At 48.5% G+C, this 22,487-nt stretch overlaps 2 protein-coding genes across 2 annotated transcripts in view; both read left to right on the top strand.

Annotated features, from left to right (window-relative positions):
• Positions 1–6,925, top strand: part of Ilf3 (interleukin enhancer binding factor 3) — a 41,127-nt gene extending 34,202 nt beyond the window's left edge. The window contains exons 14-20 of the mRNA XM_051196836.1: positions 718–855; positions 1,016–1,192; positions 1,282–1,438; positions 1,552–1,605; positions 4,739–5,101; positions 5,641–5,769; positions 6,199–6,925. Coding sequence (XP_051052793.1) covers positions 718–855; positions 1,016–1,192; positions 1,282–1,438; positions 1,552–1,605; positions 4,739–5,101; positions 5,641–5,769; positions 6,199–6,335 — 1,155 coding nt within the window. The 3' untranslated portion in view covers positions 6,336–6,925. The remainder of the gene's footprint in view (positions 1–717; positions 856–1,015; positions 1,193–1,281; positions 1,439–1,551; positions 1,606–4,738; positions 5,102–5,640; positions 5,770–6,198) is intronic.
• Positions 6,926–14,179: 7,254 nt separating this feature from the next.
• Qtrt1 (queuine tRNA-ribosyltransferase catalytic subunit 1) lies at positions 14,180–21,976 on the top strand. The gene is made up of 10 exons (XM_051196957.1): positions 14,180–14,470; positions 14,614–14,682; positions 14,773–14,911; positions 17,916–17,994; positions 18,100–18,215; positions 19,459–19,597; positions 19,916–19,991; positions 20,065–20,174; positions 20,254–20,341; positions 20,706–21,976. The coding sequence occupies exons 1-10, from the start codon at positions 14,180–14,182 to the stop codon at positions 20,856–20,858; spliced, it is 1,260 nt and encodes a 419-aa protein (XP_051052914.1). The 3' UTR covers positions 20,859–21,976.
• Positions 21,977–22,487: the final 511 nt, after the last annotated feature.

Raw genomic sequence — 22,487 nt, forward strand, 5'->3', positions numbered from 1 at the left:
GAGAGCCACCAGTACTTTTTTTGTTTTGTTTTGTTTTCGAGACAGGCTTTCTCTGAGGCTTTTGTAGACCAGCCTGGTCTTGAACTCTCAGATCCACCTGCCTCTGCCTCCTGAGTGCTGGATTAAAGGTGTGCACCATCACTGACCGGCGCCCCCAGTACTTTTAACCATGGCGCCATCTCTTTAGTTCCTGGATCCCTCCCCCCTTAATATAATAAGCCCCATGGCAATTCCATTTTATTATCACTTTTTTATTTTCGTTATTGTGTGTGCATATACACTTGAGGACATGAGCACCATAGCACATGTATTTAGTGGTCACAGTATGACTTCTGGAAGTCTGTTTTTATTGTATGGGTTCCAGAGACTGGTACCATCAGGCTTAGTGGCAAGTGTCTTTACCCATTGAGCCATCTTGCTAGTCCCTGTATGAGCTTGGTATATAGTTATGTTTTGCAATGTCAAAAGTTTGTATGCATCTGCCAGATCTTAATAGCTAGTCACCTACAAAGGGAGCTGTAGGAGTTGTGGAACCTGGAACCTGTACTCAGGGGCCCAGAACTGTGTGGTGGAGTTAATTGTATCACTGAGACATAACAGCTGGCATACACATGGGATGGCCCAGGTCCAGTTAGGGGCTCAAGTGAGAGGGCTTGGCTTCTGGGTGGTAGGGTACTCAAGTCTAATTTAGTGGGTTTTCTTTGTGTTTTCCCTGAGGACGTCAAGCAGCAGGGGCCAATATTGACTAAGCATGGCAAGAACCCAGTAATGGAGCTTAATGAGAAGAGACGTGGCCTCAAATATGAGCTCATCTCTGAGACTGGGGGCAGCCACGACAAACGGTTTGTTATGGAGGTGAGTAATCAGCTAGCTAGAGGCAACCCTGAGCTTCCTGGGGAAGAAGGGTCTGGGAAAGGCCTGGGCCTCTCCAGAAAGGCTTTGAGCTAGGCCACCCTCACTCCCGCTAGAGGAGGTTCTGGATTAGCTCAGTCCCCACACAGTGTGTTTTCCACAGGTTGAAGTAGATGGACAGAAGTTTCAAGGTGCTGGTTCAAACAAAAAGGTGGCAAAGGCTTATGCCGCTCTTGCTGCATTAGAAAAGCTTTTTCCTGATGCCCCCCTTGCCCTTGAAGCCAACAAAAAGAAAAGAGCCCCTGTACCTGTCCGAGGTGGACCCAAATTTGCTTCCAAGGTAAGATTTCAACTGACCCTTCTAGCCTTGGGTAGCAATTTGGTTGATCTGAGGGTACAGTGAATCCCATTCCTGTGAATCTCTTTCAGCCACACAATCCTGGCTTTGGTATGGGAGGCCCCATGCATAACGAGGTGCCCCCACCTCCCAACCTTCGAGGCCGGGGTCGAGGAGGCAACGTCCGTGGGCGAGGACGAGGGCGAGGATTTGGTGGTGCCAACCATGGAGGAGGCTACATGAATGCTGGTGAGGGTTACCTCCTTCGTGTCACCTACACAGGGATGACTGTATACCTTTCCTTGGAAGGAAGGTACAGAGTGGGTGCCTGTCTACCCTGGAATCTGTCTGCTTCCTTGTAGGTGCCGGATATGGAAGCTATGGGTACGGCAGTAATTCAGCCACAGCAGGCTACAGTAAGTGTGCGTTCTCTCTGTCTGCACTTGGGAAGCTGCGGCAGCATAGTCTGGGTCTGAGTTAGGGTAGGGTGCTGGCCTCAGCATCTCTGAGGTTCAGAGCCACCAGCCGTACCTTTTTGCGGTGATTAGGTTAGCTGACCCTCAAGTCCCTGTCCCCAAAGTTTGCCCTTGACAAACTTTAATGCTAACACACCCTTGTGTACTGCCTAAATTCCTTTGAAGTCGGCTTTTTAAATTTCTCTGCTTTAAGCACTGGTCTTTGAGAATGCGCCTTCCTGCCCGTGCACCGCTCTTTGTCTTGAGAAGGAGCCTTCATTGGGGGGTCACATGAGCAGAGAAATCTAAAACCTGAATTTCAAATGTGGCGCTCTGTGCCCTTTTTCAAAAGAATTCTAATTTCTTCTCTCTGCTCTGTCTCCCCCTTTTGTAGGTGACTTTTTCACAGACTGCTACGGCTATCATGATTTTGGGGCTTCCTAGAGCGTCTAAAAGTATTGACACAAAATCAACTTTTTACTCCAATTTCCTCCAACTCCAAAACCCAAAGTGTCCGTGCTGTGTCCCTGTGCTTCACTGGGGTTCTCAACCGTGGCTTTCCACCGCAGCTTGTCTGAAACTGTTAGCCTGCAGACTTAAGACAATGGCAGTTTCTATCATGAATTTGCCTTTGAACTTGGTCATTTCGAAGTTCACACTAAGTGGAAAAACCCTTTTCTCAGATTTTTCTTTTCATTCTTTTTCTTCTTCTTTTTTTTTTTTTTTTGTTTTTTTTTCTTTTTTTCTTTTTTTTTTTTTTTTTTTTTTTTTTTTTTTTTTTTTTGGTGCAGCCTCACAGAATTCTAGAGCCAGCGTTGTTCAGCATCAAGGCAAAAGCCCATCTTTACTTTTTATGGAAAGCACTCCTTTATTTAAAGAGACAGATAATGGCACGTTTTAATCTACCTTTGTCTTAATTTACAGCAGGTTTTGTATGCATTTTTAACCTTTTCACAAATTTCCACGTCTGATTGATGCCTTTGGCAGTGATGAAAACTGTTTTAGCACATCTGAATCCAGAGCTGCTGAATTTTTCTTGCCTTTTTAAGGCACATGTAAACCTCTGGGATGGCCAGGACTTGTGTACTGCGTAGAGCAGGGCCTCCCACCTTTTGTAAATGCTCTGGTGGGTCCTTGGGGTGAGGGGGTTCTGTGGCTGCTTTAGTTAAGAGAGTGAACTTGCAAAGGCATCAAAACTGTGCTTCCGTTACTTGTGTAATAATTGAGACAGGCTTGAGAGGAAAGAATAACGTGAAATTTTGCAAGTCCTGATCACAGCTGTCAACACATGGACTCCGGGATTGTGTTTGGGTTTTTCTATTTCACTATGGGCCTTTATATAAAACTGAAATAGAAGATGCCCAAACATCCCCAGATTTTTTCTTTTCGTTTTTTTCCTAGTAAAGAGCTGGCTTTGGCCCCACCAGGGACTACACTGCCAAGAACCTAGAAATTTCTTCTGTATGTAAAGTCCAATGCCCCTTCTTTCTGGTGGGGATCCTTGGATACTTTGGTTAGGCTTCCGCTCAGTAGTCTTTGCTGTAGATCTGTCTGCACTTTGACTTGCAAGATTTGACGTTTATTCAGGCAAAATGTGGCCAAAATGGTTACCTTGTGATTTGTTCCCCAAGGTTTGAAAAGTCAGTGAAACTTTCTAAGACTTTGCATGATGTATTTTTATTTTATTTTTTAGAAAGTTATTGTTTGTGAATAATGTCTTTTTATACCAGGAAATAGTTCTGAATGACGTTGAAAATTTACCCTTCCTTATTACTATTATTATTTTTTAAATGAATACATGTTAAAGTAATGAGCCCTCCATACTGGCGTCTTCATTCATGCCTGGCTTCAGGCAGGCAGCTCAGTCGCTCAGCATAGGACCCTGGGGAAGCCAAGGCAGGGGCCTGGAGGAGGTCCTGGGGTTGGGGTGGATCTGGAATCCTGGGCTTCCCAGCATCCTCACTGAGCCTTCATTTGTTTGCTTTCTTGCATTGTGGGACACTTCCTCCTCCTCAGTGTTGTGGTTTTGTGGTGGGGGTGGGAAATATCTGTCTGAAGAAAGGCTTGCACAAGGGTAATGCCTCTCCCAGTGCTGTGCCAGTAGCTGGGGGAGCATCAGCATGGGAATGGGTGTGTATGTACCAGTGGGTAGAGGGAAGGGACAGGCTGTGTGGGAGCATCCCTTCGCCATTCTGCCTGGCTGGGTCCTGATGGGGTCCACTTGGCTAAAGGCTGCATGCTGAGGCCACTTACTCTGGGAACCCAAGGCTCCTGTTGAGCACTAGTAAATGTTCTGGCTTCCCCTGAGCCTGAATGTGGGAAGTTCCTTCTGCAGTGGGGCTGAAGTAGTGCCTTAGCCTAGCCCAGCCCTTCCCTGCCCTGCCCTGCTCCTGTCGTTCTACCCAAGTCTCCAATAGGGAGCACGTTGATAAACCCAGAGCCTGTAGCAGCCACAGTACTAGCTCATCAGTCCTGCCACTGAGGCCCCATTCAGACATTTACCCTCAGCCTCAGCTTGTGCTTGCCTTCTCATGAGGCTAGGGATTCACTCTATGCCCTTGTGTGTGTTTCACACTGAGGAAGTGTCTTGAGTCTCAAGTCACTGTCTTAAGAACACCATGGTCTTTGAAGAACCATGGTGGTTTTAGGGACCTCATAGCAAGGCATCTTCTGGGGTCCACAAGGCTTGTGCCTGTTGAGCTCATTTCCTGCACGGAGGGGAAAGGGGGTGGCTCACTGCTTCTGGGTGCTTTGCTTTTCCTGTCACCGTTGGGGACATCTGGGTAGCCCGTCAGCTAGTCCTGAATGTCATCCACGCTCGGAGCCCATCTCATTGTAATGTTGACATCTGCAAAGCTGCTGTCGTGCTGCTGCTTGGCAAAGACCCCTTGTCATCAGCTGAGGGTGAGTGGAGCTGAAGGCTGGGCTGGCTTAAGCCTGGCTGCCTCAACCAGCAGAGCCTCGTGCTCCATCTGTTCCTCGCTGCTCTGAGCAGTAAGCTGTGGGCCAGCCTTCAGGGCCCATGACTGCTGCTTTCTCCCCTTCCAGCCCTCACCCTGAGACCCTCCACCTGATCTGCTACTTCCCTGTTTAGGTCAGTTCTACAGCAATGGAGGGCATTCTGGGAATGCCGGTGGTGGAGGCAGCGGGGGCGGTGGTGGCTCGTCCAGCTACAGCTCCTACTACCAAGGAGACAGCTACAACTCACCAGTGCCCCCGAAACATGCTGGGAAGAAGCCGCTGCATGGGGGCCAGCAGAAACCCTCCTACAGCTCGGGCTACCAGTCCCACCAGGGCCAGCAGCAACCCTACAGCCAGAGCCAGTACAGCAGCTACAGCACGCCGCAGGGCAAGCAGAAAGGCTATGGCCACGGGCAGGGCAGCTATTCCTACTCCAACTCCTACAACTCCCCTGGTGGCGGTGGGGGCTCCGACTACAGCTACGACAGCAAATTCAGTGAGTTGGTTGCCAGTGTCCACTTCCTGGTTGGGGATTGCCAAAAGCCCAGCTCTAGCCAGGAACTGTGAGGTGCTCTGGGACAGTAAGTCTAGGGAGAAATCTGGAAGCATCACTGCGCCGTAGGTCCTGCATCCATTTGTGGTGTAGATGAGGCCTCTGCCTCCATGTTAGGTACCAGAGTAGATTTCTCAAGGGCTATGTTGTATCCAGCTCCTCAGTGAGCCAGTTTTATGCACTGGCCTCAGGACTTGTGCACTATTGCCCAGTGGTTTGAGTAGGTGTGAGTTTGTCCTGACAGAGCAGCAGCCATAGAAGGATTGGGGACTAAACAAGCTCTGGGGGTGGGAGGCAGATAAAAGCATTGTGTCCCAGGGGAAATGAGGCGGTGGGAAGGTGAGATAGATTGACTTGAGAGTACGTGACAAGCCTGAGCCAGGGCAGAGTGACTGTGATAGGGCTTGCCACTAAGGCTCCTCACCTATCTGAGCCATCCTTGGCCCCGGGCCCTAATCACACTGATTTTTTTCCCCCCTCAGACTACAGTGGTAGTGGAGGCCGCAGTGGCGGGAACAGCTATGGCTCCAGTGGGTCATCCTACAACACAGGCTCACATGGGGGTTACGGCGGAGGTTCTGGGGGCAGCTCTTCATACCAAGGCAAACAAGGTGGGCCCGGACAGCAAGTGGCCCGATGGGGGTGGTACGGGGTTTTAGAGACATAGGACTTGACAGGAGCAGGGCACTTAGGGGCTATATGGCAACTGCTGCTGCTGCTTTCCCTTGGGGGCTGGGCTTGGGCTCTGGTCCACACCACCTGCTCAGTCTTTTCAGAACCCAGAGACCTCAAGGTGTACAACTCCTAAATGTTGCACCTATACTTGAAGAGCCACTTGTGTCAAAGGGACTGAACTAAGCTGTGGGGCTCCTTTCTCTGGTCAGTCAGCCCCTAAAAGCAGAGCTGTCCCACCTCTTGGGGTAGCAGTGATGGATAGGCCTGAATGACAAAGCAGGATCCCACTGGACTGCCACCCTGGGGTACAGTAGTGTGTAACTGTTACTCAGAACTCTGTCCTCTAAGCTACCTCCATCTTGCAGGAGGCTACTCATCACAGTCAAACTACAGCTCCCCTGGGTCCAGCCAGAGCTACAGCGGCCCTTCCAGCTCGTACCAGTCCTCACAAAGTGGCTACAGTCGGAACACAGAGCACAGCATGAACTACCAGTACAGATAAAGGCCCAGGCTGCCCCTCTCACCGTCTGCACCTCTGCCTCCAACTCGTCTCGGGAGATTGAGTCTGCACATCACCAGTTGCCATGTCCACTGGCGCAGTGCCCACCCGTCCATGTTGCCGATGTTGCCACGCTGTGAGGTGTGGTGGTCCCTGGGACCCGTGCCGTGACCCCTATTTAGCTGTGTTTGGGACTCCGTGTCTTCAGTGGTTTGTTAGTTGCCTTGTCTGAGTAGTGGTCGAGTTCTTGCCGTGTGGTATCCCTCTGTCTGTTTATGCCCGGTGTGGGTTCCATCGGGTGTCCTTAAATAGTTGCAGAAGGGGTATGTCATCTGTTAATGCTTTTTGTGAAGTGAGTTAAATGAGCTTTCTTTATTTTAATGCTTTAGTGTTTCAGTTTTATAAGTGAAAATTTTATTTTAAAAACCAGTGGGAAAGAATGGTTTGGTTTTTTGTTTTGTTTTTTCGTTTGTTTTTGTTTTTTTTTTTTTTGTTTGTTTGTTTGTTTTTGTTTTTTTTGGTATGTCTGGATCATTCAGGCAGTATATTTGAATTCCGCTGAATGTAGACAAATAAAGAAAAACAAAACTGCTTGTCTCAGGCCTGGGTGTCTCTAAGTAGGAGGCAGGGCTGGGGTGTCAGGTCATGGAAGACCCTGGTTATTAGCGTCCAGCTGCAGGCTTCTGATGTCTTCTCTTTTTGGATGGTGTGTCTGCTCCAGGCCATCATTTATGTTACTGTGGCTGACTTCAGACTTGCAGCAACCCTCCTGCCTCAGCCCTCCTAGTTTTTGGGTGACAGGTGTGAGCCACTGCACCCAGTTTCTTGAGGGTCTAAGTGTGATCTCACTTTATGGCAGAGCAGAGTGTTCCTGTAAGGATGTTACTCATTTGGGAAACCACAAGGAGGGCTGGGTAAGGTCCCCACTGCAGTTCTGCCTGGAGGTGCTGTGGACATGGAAGAGCTGGGCTAGGACTTGCTGGGTCCCCAAGGGCAGTGGTCGTCACTGTCAGAAGTCTTTGCCAGCTGGTGCAGTTCTGCACTGTGTGAGTGGTGCTCCTTGAAGCTCCTTTGGCATTGAGAGCCTTGGGAAATTGTGTGCCTCCACCAGAGAGGACCTTCTCACTTGTGACTCTGCTCAGACAGGTTATAGAGGGCACCCAGACTACTACTTGCCCTCTTGGGAAGAGCCCAGGTCCCTCCTCACCTTGTCAACCACCTTTCTTCCAAGCACCTACACTACAGCCATCCTGAGTGTGTCAGATCTGTGCACTACTCCAGGCTCCTGCCTCGATGCAGGAATTCATCAATGAAGATGGATCTTTCTGGCGCAAGAAAGGAACACATGGGTTCCTTAGGTGAGGTAATAGGCTGAGGGAGGGGTCCTGAAGCCCAGGACCTTTAGAACTCCTCAGAAGACCACAACAGCTGCATGCTCACCTGAGGGGCTCTCCCCTTGACTGGCTCTGGGTGATGGCACCCTTCAACCACACTGAAATTTCTCAATGGACACAGCCAGCAGCAAGGGATTCCACACACCCAGCCCTGGTGCATCTAAACTCATCAGTGTAGGAAGCTACCTTCAGGAAAGTATGTCTTGTCCACCGAACATAGAGGTAGCTGATATTCCTTCATTTATGCATAGCCAGGAGACCTTCTTGGCAGTTGCTCTCCAGCCCTAGGAAGCCGACCCAGGAGTCTGATCAGGAAGAGGCAGGGGTCATTCATGTTTTCTTCTGATGACAAGGTATTTAAGCATACAAGTTGGGGCCTGGGCTCCAGGGTGCTAAAACACTTGTCAGAGGGGACCTAAAGGTCACCTTTGGATTCTTAACAGGGATGCAGAGCCAGGGCTTCTATACCTACTTGAGTGTTGCCCCAGACTTGGCATATGTCCCTGGGCTGTGACAGCCTGCCTCATCTGCCAGTTAGTATTCCCTTGATGGCTTCTATCCCAAGGGTCACTGAATGCTTCTGGCCTCTACAGGTAAACATCCAGTCAGGTCTAATAGTGTATGTGACCTGCTGAGGCCTGTAGGTAAGCCAAGTTCAAAAGAAGTTTGGTTACAGAGCTCACTCCCAACTCTTCCCAAAATAAACTGATTTCATGTGTGTTTTTGAATTTTTAAAATTTTTAAATTTTATTTTATGTGCATTGGAGTTTTGCCTGCATGATTGTTTGTGTGAGGGTATCAGATCTTAGCCTTACAGACAGTTGTGAGCTGCCATGTGGGTGCTGGGAATTGAACCTGTGTCCTTTAAAAGAGCAGTCACTGAGCCATCTCTCTAGCCTCTTTTTAATTTTTTAAAACAGGGTCTCACTTCCCTGGGTAGCCTTGTGGACCGACCTCCGCCTCCTGAGTACAGGGGTGGTGGGCATTTGTATCACCCTTAGCTTCTGCTTTGTTCACTTGCCATTTGGTTTTCTGGGAGGCGTGTATGTTCAGGTACTATGCTACCTGTGGTGGCACTGCTGTTTATAGTCCTTGTGCTTTCAGGCCTCAGTATGCCTGGCCCAGTTTGGTGGCAAGAGTCAAGGTAGTTGTCAAGCAAGACAGGCTAGGGGAGTTTAAGCCAGAAGGTGGGTTAGATTCAGGGGTGAGGGACAAGTATGCCAGGCAGAGGAATAGTCCAGAATAACAGCAGGCAGAGCAACAGAGCTGGGTTTGGGCATGGGTTGAAGCATTATGTACAAAGGGAATGATGAGCAGTGTGACTGGTGGGCAGGGGTCACCAGATACCAGCCCAAGAGCTCTCTTGTCCTGAGGGCAAGGGAATGGATCACTTAAGGACTCCGAGCTGGAAGACTGCATGACTTGTACTTAAGTATTTTGAGTTGTGGGGCAAGGTCAGTGGCAATAGAAGACAAGAGAGGGATTGCAGGCCAGGAGGATGTCTGAAATTGAAGACCCTCTTGGACGTGGTCTAAAAGCTTTGTATCTTGGAAGAACTCCGAGGTGGGCATTTTGAAAGCAGAGGAGCCAGGACTCCCTTCTGCTGTGAGGCAGGATTGTGGGAGCTACAGTGATTATTATTTCTTGACCCAGGCCTCTCCACCACCCAAGAAGTGGCTCCCCAGCCTAGCCACTGTGGCACCTAGGCATTGTAGATTGTCGTGGGACACCTCTTCACTGGCTGGCTAAACAATCTTACTGGGTCTAGGAACTCCGATAGCACCCACCAGAATCCATGGTCCTAAGACCACCATTTCACTGTTGGTTCTGAATCCTTAATTACACATTTCTGAAAGTTCTCAGCTTTTCTCTGACCCAGAATATTATCTAGTCCCTGCCTGTTTGGACTCCAGAACTCTGCCTTCTCACACCAGACTCCTAATACCAGTTTGGGGGGCACTCCATTGAAGCCACAAGAACCCTGGTCTTAACCCTCACTTATGAGGGCAGTCTGAGCACTGATCACCCGTGGCAAGTGTAAGGAAATTCTTCCAGGCAGTTTCTGCACACAACACCTCTTCCAACCCAATCCACCACCACCCTGGGATTTTCTAGGTAACTCCTTGGACTTTCCCACACTGGGAACTCAGCCATCTTTCTGATCCTGATCCAGTCCCCTGGCTTCTGAACCCCACCTCTTGTGAAGCTCTTCTCCAAGCTGTCCCTTGTGCTGAAGCTGAGTTCAATTACTGTGCAGGGCTCAGGGCATCCCCAGCCCTCCCACTGGTGAAATTAAGTCGTCCCTGCTCCCTTGCCCACTTACTCTGTGATAAAGCCTGCACCTTCCTACGCAACCTCTCGCATGTTTTTGCTATGCTGTCTGACCTCTATGCTGTCCCCTCAGTTCCACCAGCCACCCAACCTCACTCAAGTTCCTTGGCATTTTTTCTTCTCCCCGGTTGCCTGGACTCCCCAGTCTCTGACTGCATCACCCTTCATGTCTTTTTTGAATTTCTAGATAGGGTTTCTCTGTAATCCTTTGGGGCCTGTCCTGGAACTCGCTCTGCAGACCAGGCTGGTGTCCAACTCAGAGATCCACTTGCCCTCCCTCCTGAGTGCTGGGATTAAAGGTGCCTCACCACTGCCCAGTCACCCTTCAGGTCTTAATTCACCAGGCCCACTCCTTGTTTCTGTGCTTCTGGACCATGAGAAGCTAAGGAATAACTTGAGCCCAAAAATCTTGAGGCCAGTGTGTGTTACAAAACCATGTATGCCAGGCATAGTGGCCTTAAACTACTGCTAAGCATTTGACCACAAGCAACAAGAAAAGAGCCAGGTGGTGGTGCACTCCTTTAATTGCAGCACTTATGAGGCAGAGGTAGGTGGATCTCTGAGTCTGAGGACAGCCAGGGCCACACAGAGAAACCCTGTCTCATGAAATCAAACCAAACAAAAATAACCAAAAACAAAACATAAAACCCAAAACTAAAGGAAGAAAGAAAAGGAATAAAAATCTGGGCCTCAGAGATGTCCACTCTGTTCATCCTTCATATACTCACCTCTCCAGGGGCAGGGAAAAAAGATCAATCTATAAATCCTACCAACCAATAACAAGACCCTGAGTTGAGCACATACATGACTATGGCAATGATGTTCTTTTGTAAACCTATTACTGGGAACAAGGCAGATAGATCCTTTGTGCTCACTGACCAGCCAGCCTAGCCTAATGATGAAGCAAAATAACAGAGCTGGGCATGGTGACATGTGCTTTTAATCCCAGCAGTCATGAGGCAGAGGCAGGTGGGTTTTTGAGTAAAAGTATAGCCAGGGAGGGCTATGTAGTGAGACCCTGTCAGTAAAGTTGAACATTGAAAGTGGCTGTGGTGGCTTACACCTTTAATTCCAACACTTGGAGGCTAGGGCAGGCAGGGAAATTGCTGTGAGAGGTCAGGCTGAACTACATAGTTCGAGGACAACTTCTACAGATTGCAACACTGTCTCAAGATAAACCAAGACAAAAACTGCCGGTTTTGTCCTAGTACTTAAAGGTGGTTGTCCTAGTACTTAAAGGTGAAGGCAAGGGGACTGGAGAGATGGCTCAGAGGTTAAGAGCACTGATTCCCAGCCACTGATGGCTCACAACCAACCATCTGTAATAAGATTTGGTGCCCTCTTCTGCCCTGCAGGCAGAACATTGTATTGTATACATAATAAATAAATGAATCTTTAAAAAAAAGCAAAAAAAAAAAAAAAAAAAAAAAAAAAAAAGGCAAGCTGGGTGATGGTGGAGCATACCTTTATTTGGTGGGTCTCTTGAGTTTGAGGCCAGCCTGGTGAGTTCTAGGACACCCAGAGCTACACACACACACACACACACCCGAAAACAGGAGGATCAGTCTCAGCTACATAATGAATTTGAGGTAAGCATGAATTATGTGAGAGCTTGCTTGTCTCAAAACAAAACAAAAAAATCCCTCCCAAAAGAACAACAAAAACCCCAACCAATACAAGAATGGAGAGATCAGGTTCTAGTCCCATTATTCACATGGTGGCTCACAATTACAACTTTAGGTGCCAGAGATCCACCTGTTCCCCTCCATAGTACACATATGTTCATGCAGGTTAAGTTTTAAGCTGGGCGGTGGTGGTGCAAGTCTTTAATCCCAACACTCAGGAGGCAGAGACAGGTAGATCTCTGTAAATTTGAGACCAGTCTGGTCTACAGAGTGAGTTCCAGGCCAGCCAAGGCTGCACAGAAAGAAACCCTACCTTTTTTTTTATTAATAGCTTGTGTGGGAACTAGGGAGATAGATCAGTACATTAAGGTGACAAGCTGAATTTGACTCCATATGATTGATGAGAGAACAGATTCCTGGAAGTTGTCCTCTGACCTCCAAAAGGGTGCTGTGGCAAGTGTGTGGGTACACCCACGTGTGTACATTCACATGTGTACACCCACACACATAAATGTAAAAAGAACAGCTGTGACCTGTAACACCAGCACTGTTGATGGGGGGGGAACATGTGTGTGGACATGAGGATCAATGGGGCTTACTGGTTGACAGTAGTTTCAGGTTCAGTGAGACTGAAAAGATAAGAAAGAAACTGAGCAGGACATTGGACATCCTTTGGCCTCTGCTCTTATTACAAGCACAGGGGCCTTGAATATGCTGGCAGGTACTGTATCACCGAGTGACACCACAGCTTTGGTGTTCTGAGGCATCCCTACAAACCTCTGGAAACTGTTGTCCTTCAGCCTTTATCACCTGGTAAGAGTCTCCAAGATCTTACACCAGTAGCCCTGCCCAGGAGAGCTATTTCCCCATAGCAGCACACTGCAATGTGGGATGATGGCACCCTCTGCTGGCAGAAGGGTCAGATCAGCTTTATGTTGACATTAACTCACCTCCTTTCATTCCTGTTCAGGAAGAGGGCTGGCATGGGGGACACATGAGCATGAACACATGTGAGCACACACACATCTCACATAGAGTGAATAAAGCAATGGTGGAGGACAAATTTTTGGGCTTTCAGGTCTTTTTCTGTAATGCTAGGATTCCTTTGAAAAATGTCTGATGTTTGTGAATTGAGCTCTTTACTGCATGCTGGGTCCTGTTCTAAACTCTTGAATGCATGCATGCATGAATGAATGATCGAATGGAACCCTCTAATCCCAGCAATTGGGAGGCAGAGGCAGGCGGATTTCTGTGAGTTTGAGACCAGTCTGGTCTACAGTGAGTTCCAGGACAACCAGGGATACACAAAGAAACCCTGTCTTGAAAAATAAAACAACAGCCAGATGTTGGTAGCACACATCTTTAATCCCAACATGCAAGAGGCAGAGGCAGGTGGATTTTTGTGAGTTCCACACCAGCTTAATCTTCAGAGCGAGTTCTAGGACAGCTTCCAAAAACCATAGAGAGATAAACCCTATCTTGAAAAATAAAACAAACAAGCAAAGACAAACAAAAGCAAAAAAAAGTAAGGATGAATGAACACAGTATGATAGAAGCTAATTATGGACTACATGAATGAAATACAGGTACAGAAATACATCCATTCTCACGCTATGTCTGTCTGCATGAGAGCACACCAGCTAGGACGCTTTTATTTTACTTAAAATTCTAAAGGTGTGTGTGTGTATTTTGGTTACATGAGTGAGAAATTGGAGTTTCAGGTGGTTGTGTGGGCTGAGAATTGAACCTATATCCTCTGTAAGAACAACAAATGCTCTTAACTGCTGAGCCATCCCACCAGCCCCTATTTTAATTTTTGAGGCTGGCATTACTATATAGCTGGGGATGGTTTTGAACTCATAACTCTCTTGCCTTTACCTCCCAAGTGCTGGGTTTGCAAGATGCTTTACAATGCCTTTTTTTCTTCTCTCCTTCCCTCCTTCCTTCTTCCATCCTTTTTGCCTTTTGAGATAGCTCACAATGTAGCCCTAACTGTCCTGGAGCTTGCTATGTACACCAGGCTAGCCCCTGCCTTCCTAGCGTGCAACAACAGACCCAACTCAAGGTTTTGTTGAGACTGGCTCTCTCAGCAGCCCAACTGGCAGGAAGCTCACTGTGCAGTGCTGGTTCTATTCTCTGACTCCACACAATCCTTTTTGCTAAGCTGTTTCGTTCTTGGGATTCCTGGTAAATCATTGTATCGAGGATCTATATTTTATACAGTGGAGTGTTTTAAAATTACATTTATTGTGTATCTACCCATGCGAATTTGAAGGAATCGGTTCCCATTCTTGTGAATCCCACAGATTGAACTCACGTCTTCGGGCTTAGCAGCATGTTTCTTCACTCACCGAGCTATGGCAAAGGGCCTTAGAGCGGTTTTCAGTATTGAGCGAAAATGACAGCAATGGGATCTGAAGTAGGGCATCCAAGAGTGAAGCGGTGCGTCGGTTGCCATAGTTCCCTGTCGCTCTCAAATCACGTGATTCGAGGCAACATGGCGCTGCCCACTATGGTTTCAACCCACGTGGTTCCGGGACCGAAAATGGCGGTGGCAGGCACCCCGGCTTCGCTGGAGTCCGCTCCACGAATCATGCGGCTGGTGGCTGAGTGCAGTCGTTCCAGAGCCCGGGCGGGCGAGCTGCGGCTGCCGCATGGAACTGTGGCCACCCCTGTGTTCATGCCTGTGGGAACACAGGCCACCATGAAGGGGATTACGGCGGAGCAGCTGGACAGCCTGGGTTGCCGCATCTGCTTGGGCAACACCTACCACCTGGGGCTGAGGCCGGTGGGTGGGTTCGATCCGGGGACGGGAGGAGAGGGGACAGCCAGGCCGGGACTCCCCGCCGAAGTCGGCCTCCTGACGCTCAGCGCGCTTGGGCTCACCCGGGCCTGGCGAGCCTAACTTGACACTTTCTTCCGGCATCCCAGGGCCCGGAGCTGATCCAGAAAGCCCGGGGTCTTCATGGCTTCATGAATTGGCCCCACAATCTTCTCACGGTGAGTTGGGGCCGCCGCCCTAGGGCATTGTGTAGGGATGAGAGGGGAGTCGCCATCTCCTGACAGCTCCGCGGCGGGGTCCCCCACCAGGATAGCGGCGGTTTCCAGATGGTGTCCCTGTTCTCCCTGTCCGAAGTGACTGAGGAGGGTGTTCGCTTCCGCTCGCCCTACGATGGCGAAGAGACACTTTTGAGCCCAGAGAGGTCTGTGCAGATCCAGAACGCCTTGGGTAAGAGAACCCTGGGACATAGCCCCCTTCACCTTGCCTGTAAGCTTCAGGGCCGCGTGTGGTTTGGGAAACCTATGAATTTGGACTCACCAACTAAAATAAAGATAAAGATAAAGACTAGGTCCAGTGTTGGGCATGTTATTAGTGTGGTTTGCTGATGTCCTGGGCTAGACCCCCAGCCAGCAAACAGAACAGAACAAAACAAACACATTAAAAAAAAAAAAAAAATGCATGTGGTGGTTGCTTAGCGGGAAGATTGTTGCGGGTTCCAGGCCTGCTTGGGTTATTCAGTAAGAACTGGGTTCTGTGTCTGACTCTTGATATTGGTAGTATAAACAAAGTGCTAGATATGTAGTTCTTTTTTATTTGTTTTTGTTTTATATGTATGTATATTGTTATTACTTTATTATTTTTTATTATTTTGGGCAGGATCTCACTATGTAACCTTGACTGGCCTGGAACTTGTTATGTAGATTTGTAGACCAGGCTGGCCTCAAATACTCAGAGATCTGCCTGTTTCTGCCTCTGGAGTGCTGGGATCAAAGACAGGTGCCATGCACCCAGCTATTACTGTTCTTGGTAACAAATTGAATTTAATGAAATAATGGTGGCAACAACATGAGCTAGGGATGCTTTAGGCCTCCCCCCATCTATATAATTTATTTTATTTTGTCTTATTGTTTGAGACAGAGTTCTACATAGTCTAGGCTGGCCTGGAACTCACTCCCTCTTTAACTGAGGTTGACTTTGAACTCTTCATCTTCTTCCGTCCACATCCAGAGTGGTGGGATTGCAGCCAGATTCACCATGCCCAGTCATACTAAGCTGGAGATCAGACCCAGGGCTCTTTGCACACTTCATAAGCACTCTGCTTGTGGAGTTGCATCTACAGTGTAGATTTTACATGATGTTGGAGCCTTGGCACATGAGCTCCAACTCCTCCCACATACAAGTAGTAAGTTCTGCCCGGGGTTTGTATGTGGTTTGGGGGTGGAAACCAGGATCTGGCAGGTGCTGGACATGGTCTCTGTCTAGAGCCTTTTTATGGAAACTGTCTGTTGTGCTGAGTGAAGCCAGCACAGGTATGTGATGGTGCTCCCTTGGGTCCTTGTATCTTCTGATTTCAGGACAAGGCTGTTTGGTATGTTGTGCTAGTTTGCTTTCTATTGCTGTGGTAACACCATGACCAAAAGCAACTTGGGGAGGAAAAGGTTTAATTTCATCATACAAGTTTTAGTTCAACACTGGGTGATTCTAGGCAGGGGCTCTACCAGTGAGCCATGACCCTAGTCTTGGTTTTAGACTCGGGTCTCCCTGTACACTGAGGTTCAGCCAGCTGAGAGTATACTCCTGCTGGGAATATAGGCATGCTCAACCATTCATGGCACTGCCTTGTTTTGTTTTAGAAGAAAGAATGGAGCTTTGTTGCTCAGCCCTGGACTTGACTTCTGCCCTCTAGATCTGGTTTTGATAAAAGCCATCCATCTATCTGTCTTTGTTTTCTTTCTGTGGCTGTGGTAAGAGAGTCTGATCAGAGCAAGTTGAGGAGGAAAGGATGACTTCCAGGTCACAGTTGATCACTGAGGGAAGTCAAGGCAGGAGCAAAAGCCATGGATGAGCACTGCTGGTTGGCTTCCTTGTAGGCTCATGCTCAGTTAGCTATTTTGCTTTAAGATGTATTATTATTATTATTTATTTTCTTTGTATAATAGTCCTGGCTGTTCTGGAACTTTCTCTGTAGACCAGGCTGACCTCGAACTCAAAGATCCACCTGCTTCTGCCTCCCGAGTGCTGGGTAAAAGGCCACCATGCTCAGCTTATTTTTATCATTTTAAATCATGCATTTGTGTGTACATGTGAGTGCAGGCCCTGACATACAGTTATAGACAGCAATGAGCTTTCTGGGTGCTGGGAATCAAGCTTAGGTCTTCGGGAAGAACACAGGGTGCTCTTAAGCACAAAGTCACCTCCTCAGCCCAGAGCTACCTTTTTATATAGCCCAGCATCACTTGCCTAGGGATAGTGCAGCTCACAGAGACTGGTTTCTCTCACATCGATCATTCACCAGGACAGTCCCATAGATATGGTCACAAGCCAATCTTATCTATGAACTTTTTAAATTCTGGCTTTTATCTCAGATGACTGTGGGTTGGATAGTATGTCTATCTAGTCCTCCTTTAGTCCTTGCATCTACTTTGTCCGTCTATCCATCTAAATCTGTCTCTATCTATCTAAGCTGGAGATGTAACCTAGATCCTTACACATGCCAAGCCAGGACTCTGCTATTGAGACAAATCCTCAGGCATCTAAACCTTTTGTTTGTTTTTGTTTTTTGAGACAGGGTTTCTCTGTATAGCCTTAGCTGTCCTGGAACTCGCTCTGTAGACCAGGCTGGCTTAGAACTCATATAGATCCACCTGCCTCTGCCTCCTGAGTTCTGGGATTAAAAGCGTGCTCTACCACCGCCTGGCTTGCAGTCAGCATTCTTAACCATGGAACCAACCCTCTAGTCCCTAACCTCAAACTCCTGATTCATTTGCCTCTACTTTCTTTATTCTGGGATCACAGGTCTGAATTCCACACCCACTTTATGCAGTTCTGGGGATAGAACTGTGGCCTTGTGTATGCTAGACAATCAGTATACTTGCTGAGCTATAGCCGCAGATTCTGGAGCATAATTGCAATAGTTACCTGTAAAACTGGGCACAGTAGGGGTAGAGACAAGGGGATTGGGATCTGGAGAACAGCCTGGGATCCATGATGATAATTTGTAGGGATCAGTCTCCTCCTTCTATCATGTGGGTCCTAGGGGTTGAACTTGGGTAGTCAGGCCTGGAAGAAAGCATGTTTACCTATGGAACAATCTCACTGGCCTATGGAGTTATGTGTACAAAGTTTCCTAGCTTTTGTACCGCCATTTTAGGATGATGACAAGGAAGTGGTGGCACCTGCAAGGGTCCTCTGTGTCTTCCTGTCCCTCACCAGAGTGCCCTGTCACCCTCAGGCTCTGACATCATCATGCAGTTGGATGACGTGGTGAGCAGCACAGTGACAGGCCCTCGAGTGGAGGAGGCCATGCACAGGTCAGTGTATGTGTGAGTTGTTTGTGCATGGAGAAGGGTTTGGGCCCTGTGGTTCTCTTCTGTCTCCCTAGCCACTAGAGGCTCTGTGACCTGACCCTCTTGCAGGTCAGTCCGTTGGCTAGACAGGTGCATCGCAGCCCATCAGCATCAGGGCAAGCAGAACCTCTTTGCCATCATCCAGGGTGGACTGAATGCTGATCTTCGGACCACTTGCTTGAAAGGTAGTGTCAGGTGCTGGTGGAGGTGTGGGTGGTCCAGGCAGAGGATGTTGCTTTGGCCATGGCTGTTAACTACAAGTGCAAGATGCATGAGTCAAAGGCCCTGAAGTAGTGTGCAGTAGAGCAGGTCTAGGAAATGGAGGCAAATATTGGTCTCAGGTTGAATCTTCCCCCTCCCCCAATTTGTTTATTTCTCTGGTGTGTGTGTGTGTGTGTGTGTGTGTGTGTGTGTGTGTGTGTGCATGTGCATGCACATGCGCAGGCCAGAGGACAACTTTTGGGAATTAGTTCTCTCTACCATGTAGATTCTGGGGATGGAACTCAGGTCATCAGGCTTGACAGCAAGTGCCTTTGCCTGCTGAACCATCTTGTTGGCCCTTTTCACATACTTTGTTGGAATATTATGTTGACTTCTGACAGGCCTTCATGTAGCCCAGGCTGGCTAAGTCCACACCATGTGGCAGAAGATGGTCTTGTACATGTTCTCCTGCCTCTACTTCTGAGTGCTGAAATCACTGGCATGCATCACCCAACTCAGATGATGTACTGATTATGGAGCCAAGTGCCTTGCTTGCCCCTGCTGGGCGAGCACTCTACCACTGAGCCACACCCTTACCCATAATGGGTCTGCTACATCTAAACTACTGAGGTTGTAAAGCCGAAACTATTATCACCACCCCCTTTCTTCCTTCCTATTTTTAGTCATTCTTTCTTACAATTTTTAAAAATTAATTATTTAATTTTTGAGACAGGGTCTCTCACCTAGCAGCAGCCCTGGCTGCCCTGGGATTAAAGGCATGTGCCATCATGCTTGGCAAAAGTTATTTTTATTTTATGTGTAGGAGTATTTCCCTGCATGTATGTATACCACCAGAAGAGGGTGTTTGATCATCTAGAATTGGAATTGTAGTTGGCTGTGAGCCATGTGGGTACTGAGATCTGAACCTGGTAACCCTGAGAGAACAGCCAGTGCTCTTAACCCCTGGGCCACCATCTTCCTATCCTCTCCCTTCCTTCTACATGTGATTCATACTGTTCTTGGAGTCACTGTGTAGCCCAGGCTAATGACAAACTTGATCTTCCAGTTTCGGCCTCCTGAAGGGTTGGGATTCCAGGGTGTATCCAGACGGTTTGTGATTAGTGGAATGCTGCACTGAAGGGAATCCCGCCTTTTGATGAGTAACACTCTGACCTTTAGTAAAGTCACAAAACTCTAAGTCCTAAGCTGGGCCATCTGTTCTTTCAGAGATGACCAAGAGGGATGTGCCAGGCTTTGCCATCGGAGGTCTGAGTGGGGGAGAGAGCAAGGAACAGTTCTGGAAGATGGTGGCGTTAAGCACCTCCATGCTGCCTAAGGACAAGCCAAGATACCTGATGGGAGTTGGGTATGTCCGGGTAGAGGAGACAGCCCTGAGCCCTGCTGTGGGGAGCAGGTCCCAGGGTTCCCATGCCCTTTTGGTGGATCCTTTTGGGAAGAAGGGTATAGAGTTACTGGGGAGCTATTAAGTGGTTACCTAGGCTACTTCCTGATAGAAGCAATGTTCCTCAGCTATGTAGGGAGTAAGAGGCTATCCTGGGCTATGTTAACCACAGTCTCAGTACAAAAGCAGTATTCTTGGTTGTCATATGAGATCCAGAGGGAGGCTGGGAAACCCTCTTGAGGCTGACTGTCTGCTCCTCACTTTCCCACGGCTGCACCCCAGCTATGCCACCGACTTGGTAGTCTGCGTGGCTCTTGGATGTGACATGTTCGACTGTGTATACCCCACACGGACAGCGGTGAGGCCCGGGCAGGGGACTGGAGGGGCTGGGAGCCCATGCCCCTCATGATCTTGACCTTCTCTGTCCCCAGCGCTTTGGCTCTGCTCTTGTGCCCACTGGGACCCTGCAGTTGAAGAAGAAGCAGTATGCCAAGGACTTCAGTCCCATAAACTCCGAGTGTCCCTGTCCTACCTGCCGAAAGTATGTCTTAGAAGGTGGGGATTGGAGAGGGAAGGGGCCTCAGGCTATGTAAGCCACTAACTCACTATGTGATCCGCAGGCACAGTCGTGCCTTCCTGCATGCCCTACTGCACAGCGGCAACACTTCAGCCCTGCACCATCTCACTGTGCACAACATTGCCTATCAGGTGGCCTGGGCTTGGTATAGGGTGGGGGGGGTGTCTCAGGATCCTGGGCCAGGGAAGGGAAGGGCCTTGGCTCTGAGGTCAGAGTGGGTTGAGGCTGTGATGGGAGCCTAGCATGACTTCTTTTGAGGGTGTAGTGTGGGTCTGTGGCTCAAGTGGGGCTCCCCCTTTGGGGGTAAAATGAATCTGAGCCATAAGGGCCTTGTGGGAGTGCCCCATTTAGGGGTGTGGCATGGACAGGACCCTTAAACATGGCTTGTCTTCCTTTGCCTTGGGTTTATGATGTGGGGTGACGCTTGGCACACCTGGTGCCTTGTGGGACTACTGGTGGCCTATGCCCAATCTGATGCTGATGCCTCCCCCACAGCTGCAGCTCCTGAGCGCCCTTCGAAGCAGCATCTTGGAGCAGCGCTTTCCTGACTTTGTGCGAAACTTCATGCGCACCATGTATGGGGACCACAGCTTCTGTCCTGCGTGGGCCGTTGAAGCACTGGCCTCCGTGGGAATCACTCTCACATGACCTGGTTGCCTGGGAGGGATGTTGGGCTATGGGGGATACTGAAGGATTTTTCTTTTAAAAAGATTTTGTTACTTAATGATTTTTGTTTTCATCTGAGATCTGGTGTCTGTCTTTTCCCTGGCCCCAAGCTTCACTGTAGTTGGATGTCTTGCTTCTCAGTAGAAGTAACACAGGGAGTGAAGGTAGGTCTACTGATTGGGTATATGTGGAGAGGCTCAGTGTGATCCCATGACAGAAAGAAAGGCAGAGCCAGGAAAGGTCAGGGAGGTGGCACTGGGGACTAGAGTTTGAGTCTGATGGCTCTTAGCTGTGATCCTAACTCTAAAAAGGCAGGAGTTGGATAATAGCTGCAAGTTCAAGGCTAATTTGGTTTTCATAGCCAGTCAGGGGTACCATGTGGGATATTTTTTTTAACAAAACAAAACAAAACTGTAACCATAGCATCCTTGGGGTAACCAGGAACCACCTTGTTGAATACAGTAAAAAATGGGGGCTTTTTGGGTTTTGAGATAAGGTTTCCCTGGGCTATCCTGGAACTCACTCTGTAGACCAGGCTGGCCTCAAACTCACAGAGATCCACCTGCCTCTGTCTCCTGAGTGCTGGGATTAAAGGTGTGTGCCACCACTGCCCAGCTACCATTTTATTTTTACTTGTTACTTTGGTTAGGTTTTTTTGAGAGAGGATCTCAGGTAGCTCAGGCTGGTCTCAAGCTTGTTACATTTTTGAGGATGACCTTGAATCTTTGTCATCATCCTGCCTCTATTTCTGCGGTCCTGGGGCTGGCTACAGGTATGCACTGTCGTATCTAGTTCATGTGGTGCTGGGGATAAAATCCAAGGCATCCTGGACAAGCACTGTGCCCACTGAGTCACATCTCCAAGCCTATACATTTTTTAAATGGTTTCCATAAAATACTATTCAACCAACTCCTTTTGTGAACAGTGAGTGTTTCCAGGCTCTTGTAGTCCTGATCAAGCCTTCGACACCAAGCCCCAACTGTACCCATGTGTCTGGGACCTGGGATTGAGTCATGTCAACAATAACTTGTCAATTGATGCTACCTTGTTCCTGAAAGTGTTTCCCATTGGCAAATAAAGCAAAAGAGAGTGGACTTTAATGTTCTGATGTTTTTCTTTTCGTAGCTAAGGGTCTCCCTCTATCTTCTCTCACAGCTTCAGCAGAACTCCTACACCACCACAGCTGCTTTCCACTGATTGTGCCAGCCTCCTCACTGGACTCCCACTCAAGCATCAAATTACTACTGAGTGATAATAGTTCCAGTCTGGCATGGCAGTGCATGGTCATAATGTCTAAATTCAAGGGGTGGGGCAGGAGGATTGGGAGTTCCAGGACAACAGCCTGGGATACATAGTAAGGGCCAGCCTGAGCTATACAGACTGTGACTCAAGTAAACAACTACACTAAAAGGAAACAAATGTGGCTGGGGCCATGGCTTATGAAAGAGTTCTTTGTAGCTAATAAATTGGGTGTAATGACTGGTGCCTGTAATCCCAACATTTCAGATGCAGGTGGATTGAAATTCAAGGCCATCCTCAGCTACAGAGACAATATTGAGTCAAGGTTGACAATTGCTTCAGGGGATCCTATACCCTCTTCTCATCTCATGC

This window comes from Phodopus roborovskii, unplaced genomic scaffold (genome assembly GCF_943737965.1).
Source record: "Phodopus roborovskii unplaced genomic scaffold, PHOROB, whole genome shotgun sequence".
NCBI lineage: Eukaryota > Metazoa > Chordata > Mammalia > Rodentia > Cricetidae > Phodopus > Phodopus roborovskii.

Excerpts from the sequence above, each read along its gene's own strand:
- Qtrt1 (XM_051196957.1), top strand. The coding sequence starts at position 14,180 with ATGGCGCTGCCCACTATGGTTTCAACCCACGTGGTTCCGGGACCGAAA. Across the intron at positions 18,216-19,458 it reads TCGGACCACTTGCTTGAAAG|AGATGACCAAGAGGGATGTG; the intron begins GTAGTGTCAGGT and ends CTGTTCTTTCAG. Across the intron at positions 19,598-19,915 it reads AGATACCTGATGGGAGTTGG|CTATGCCACCGACTTGGTAG; the intron begins GTATGTCCGGGT and ends GCTGCACCCCAG.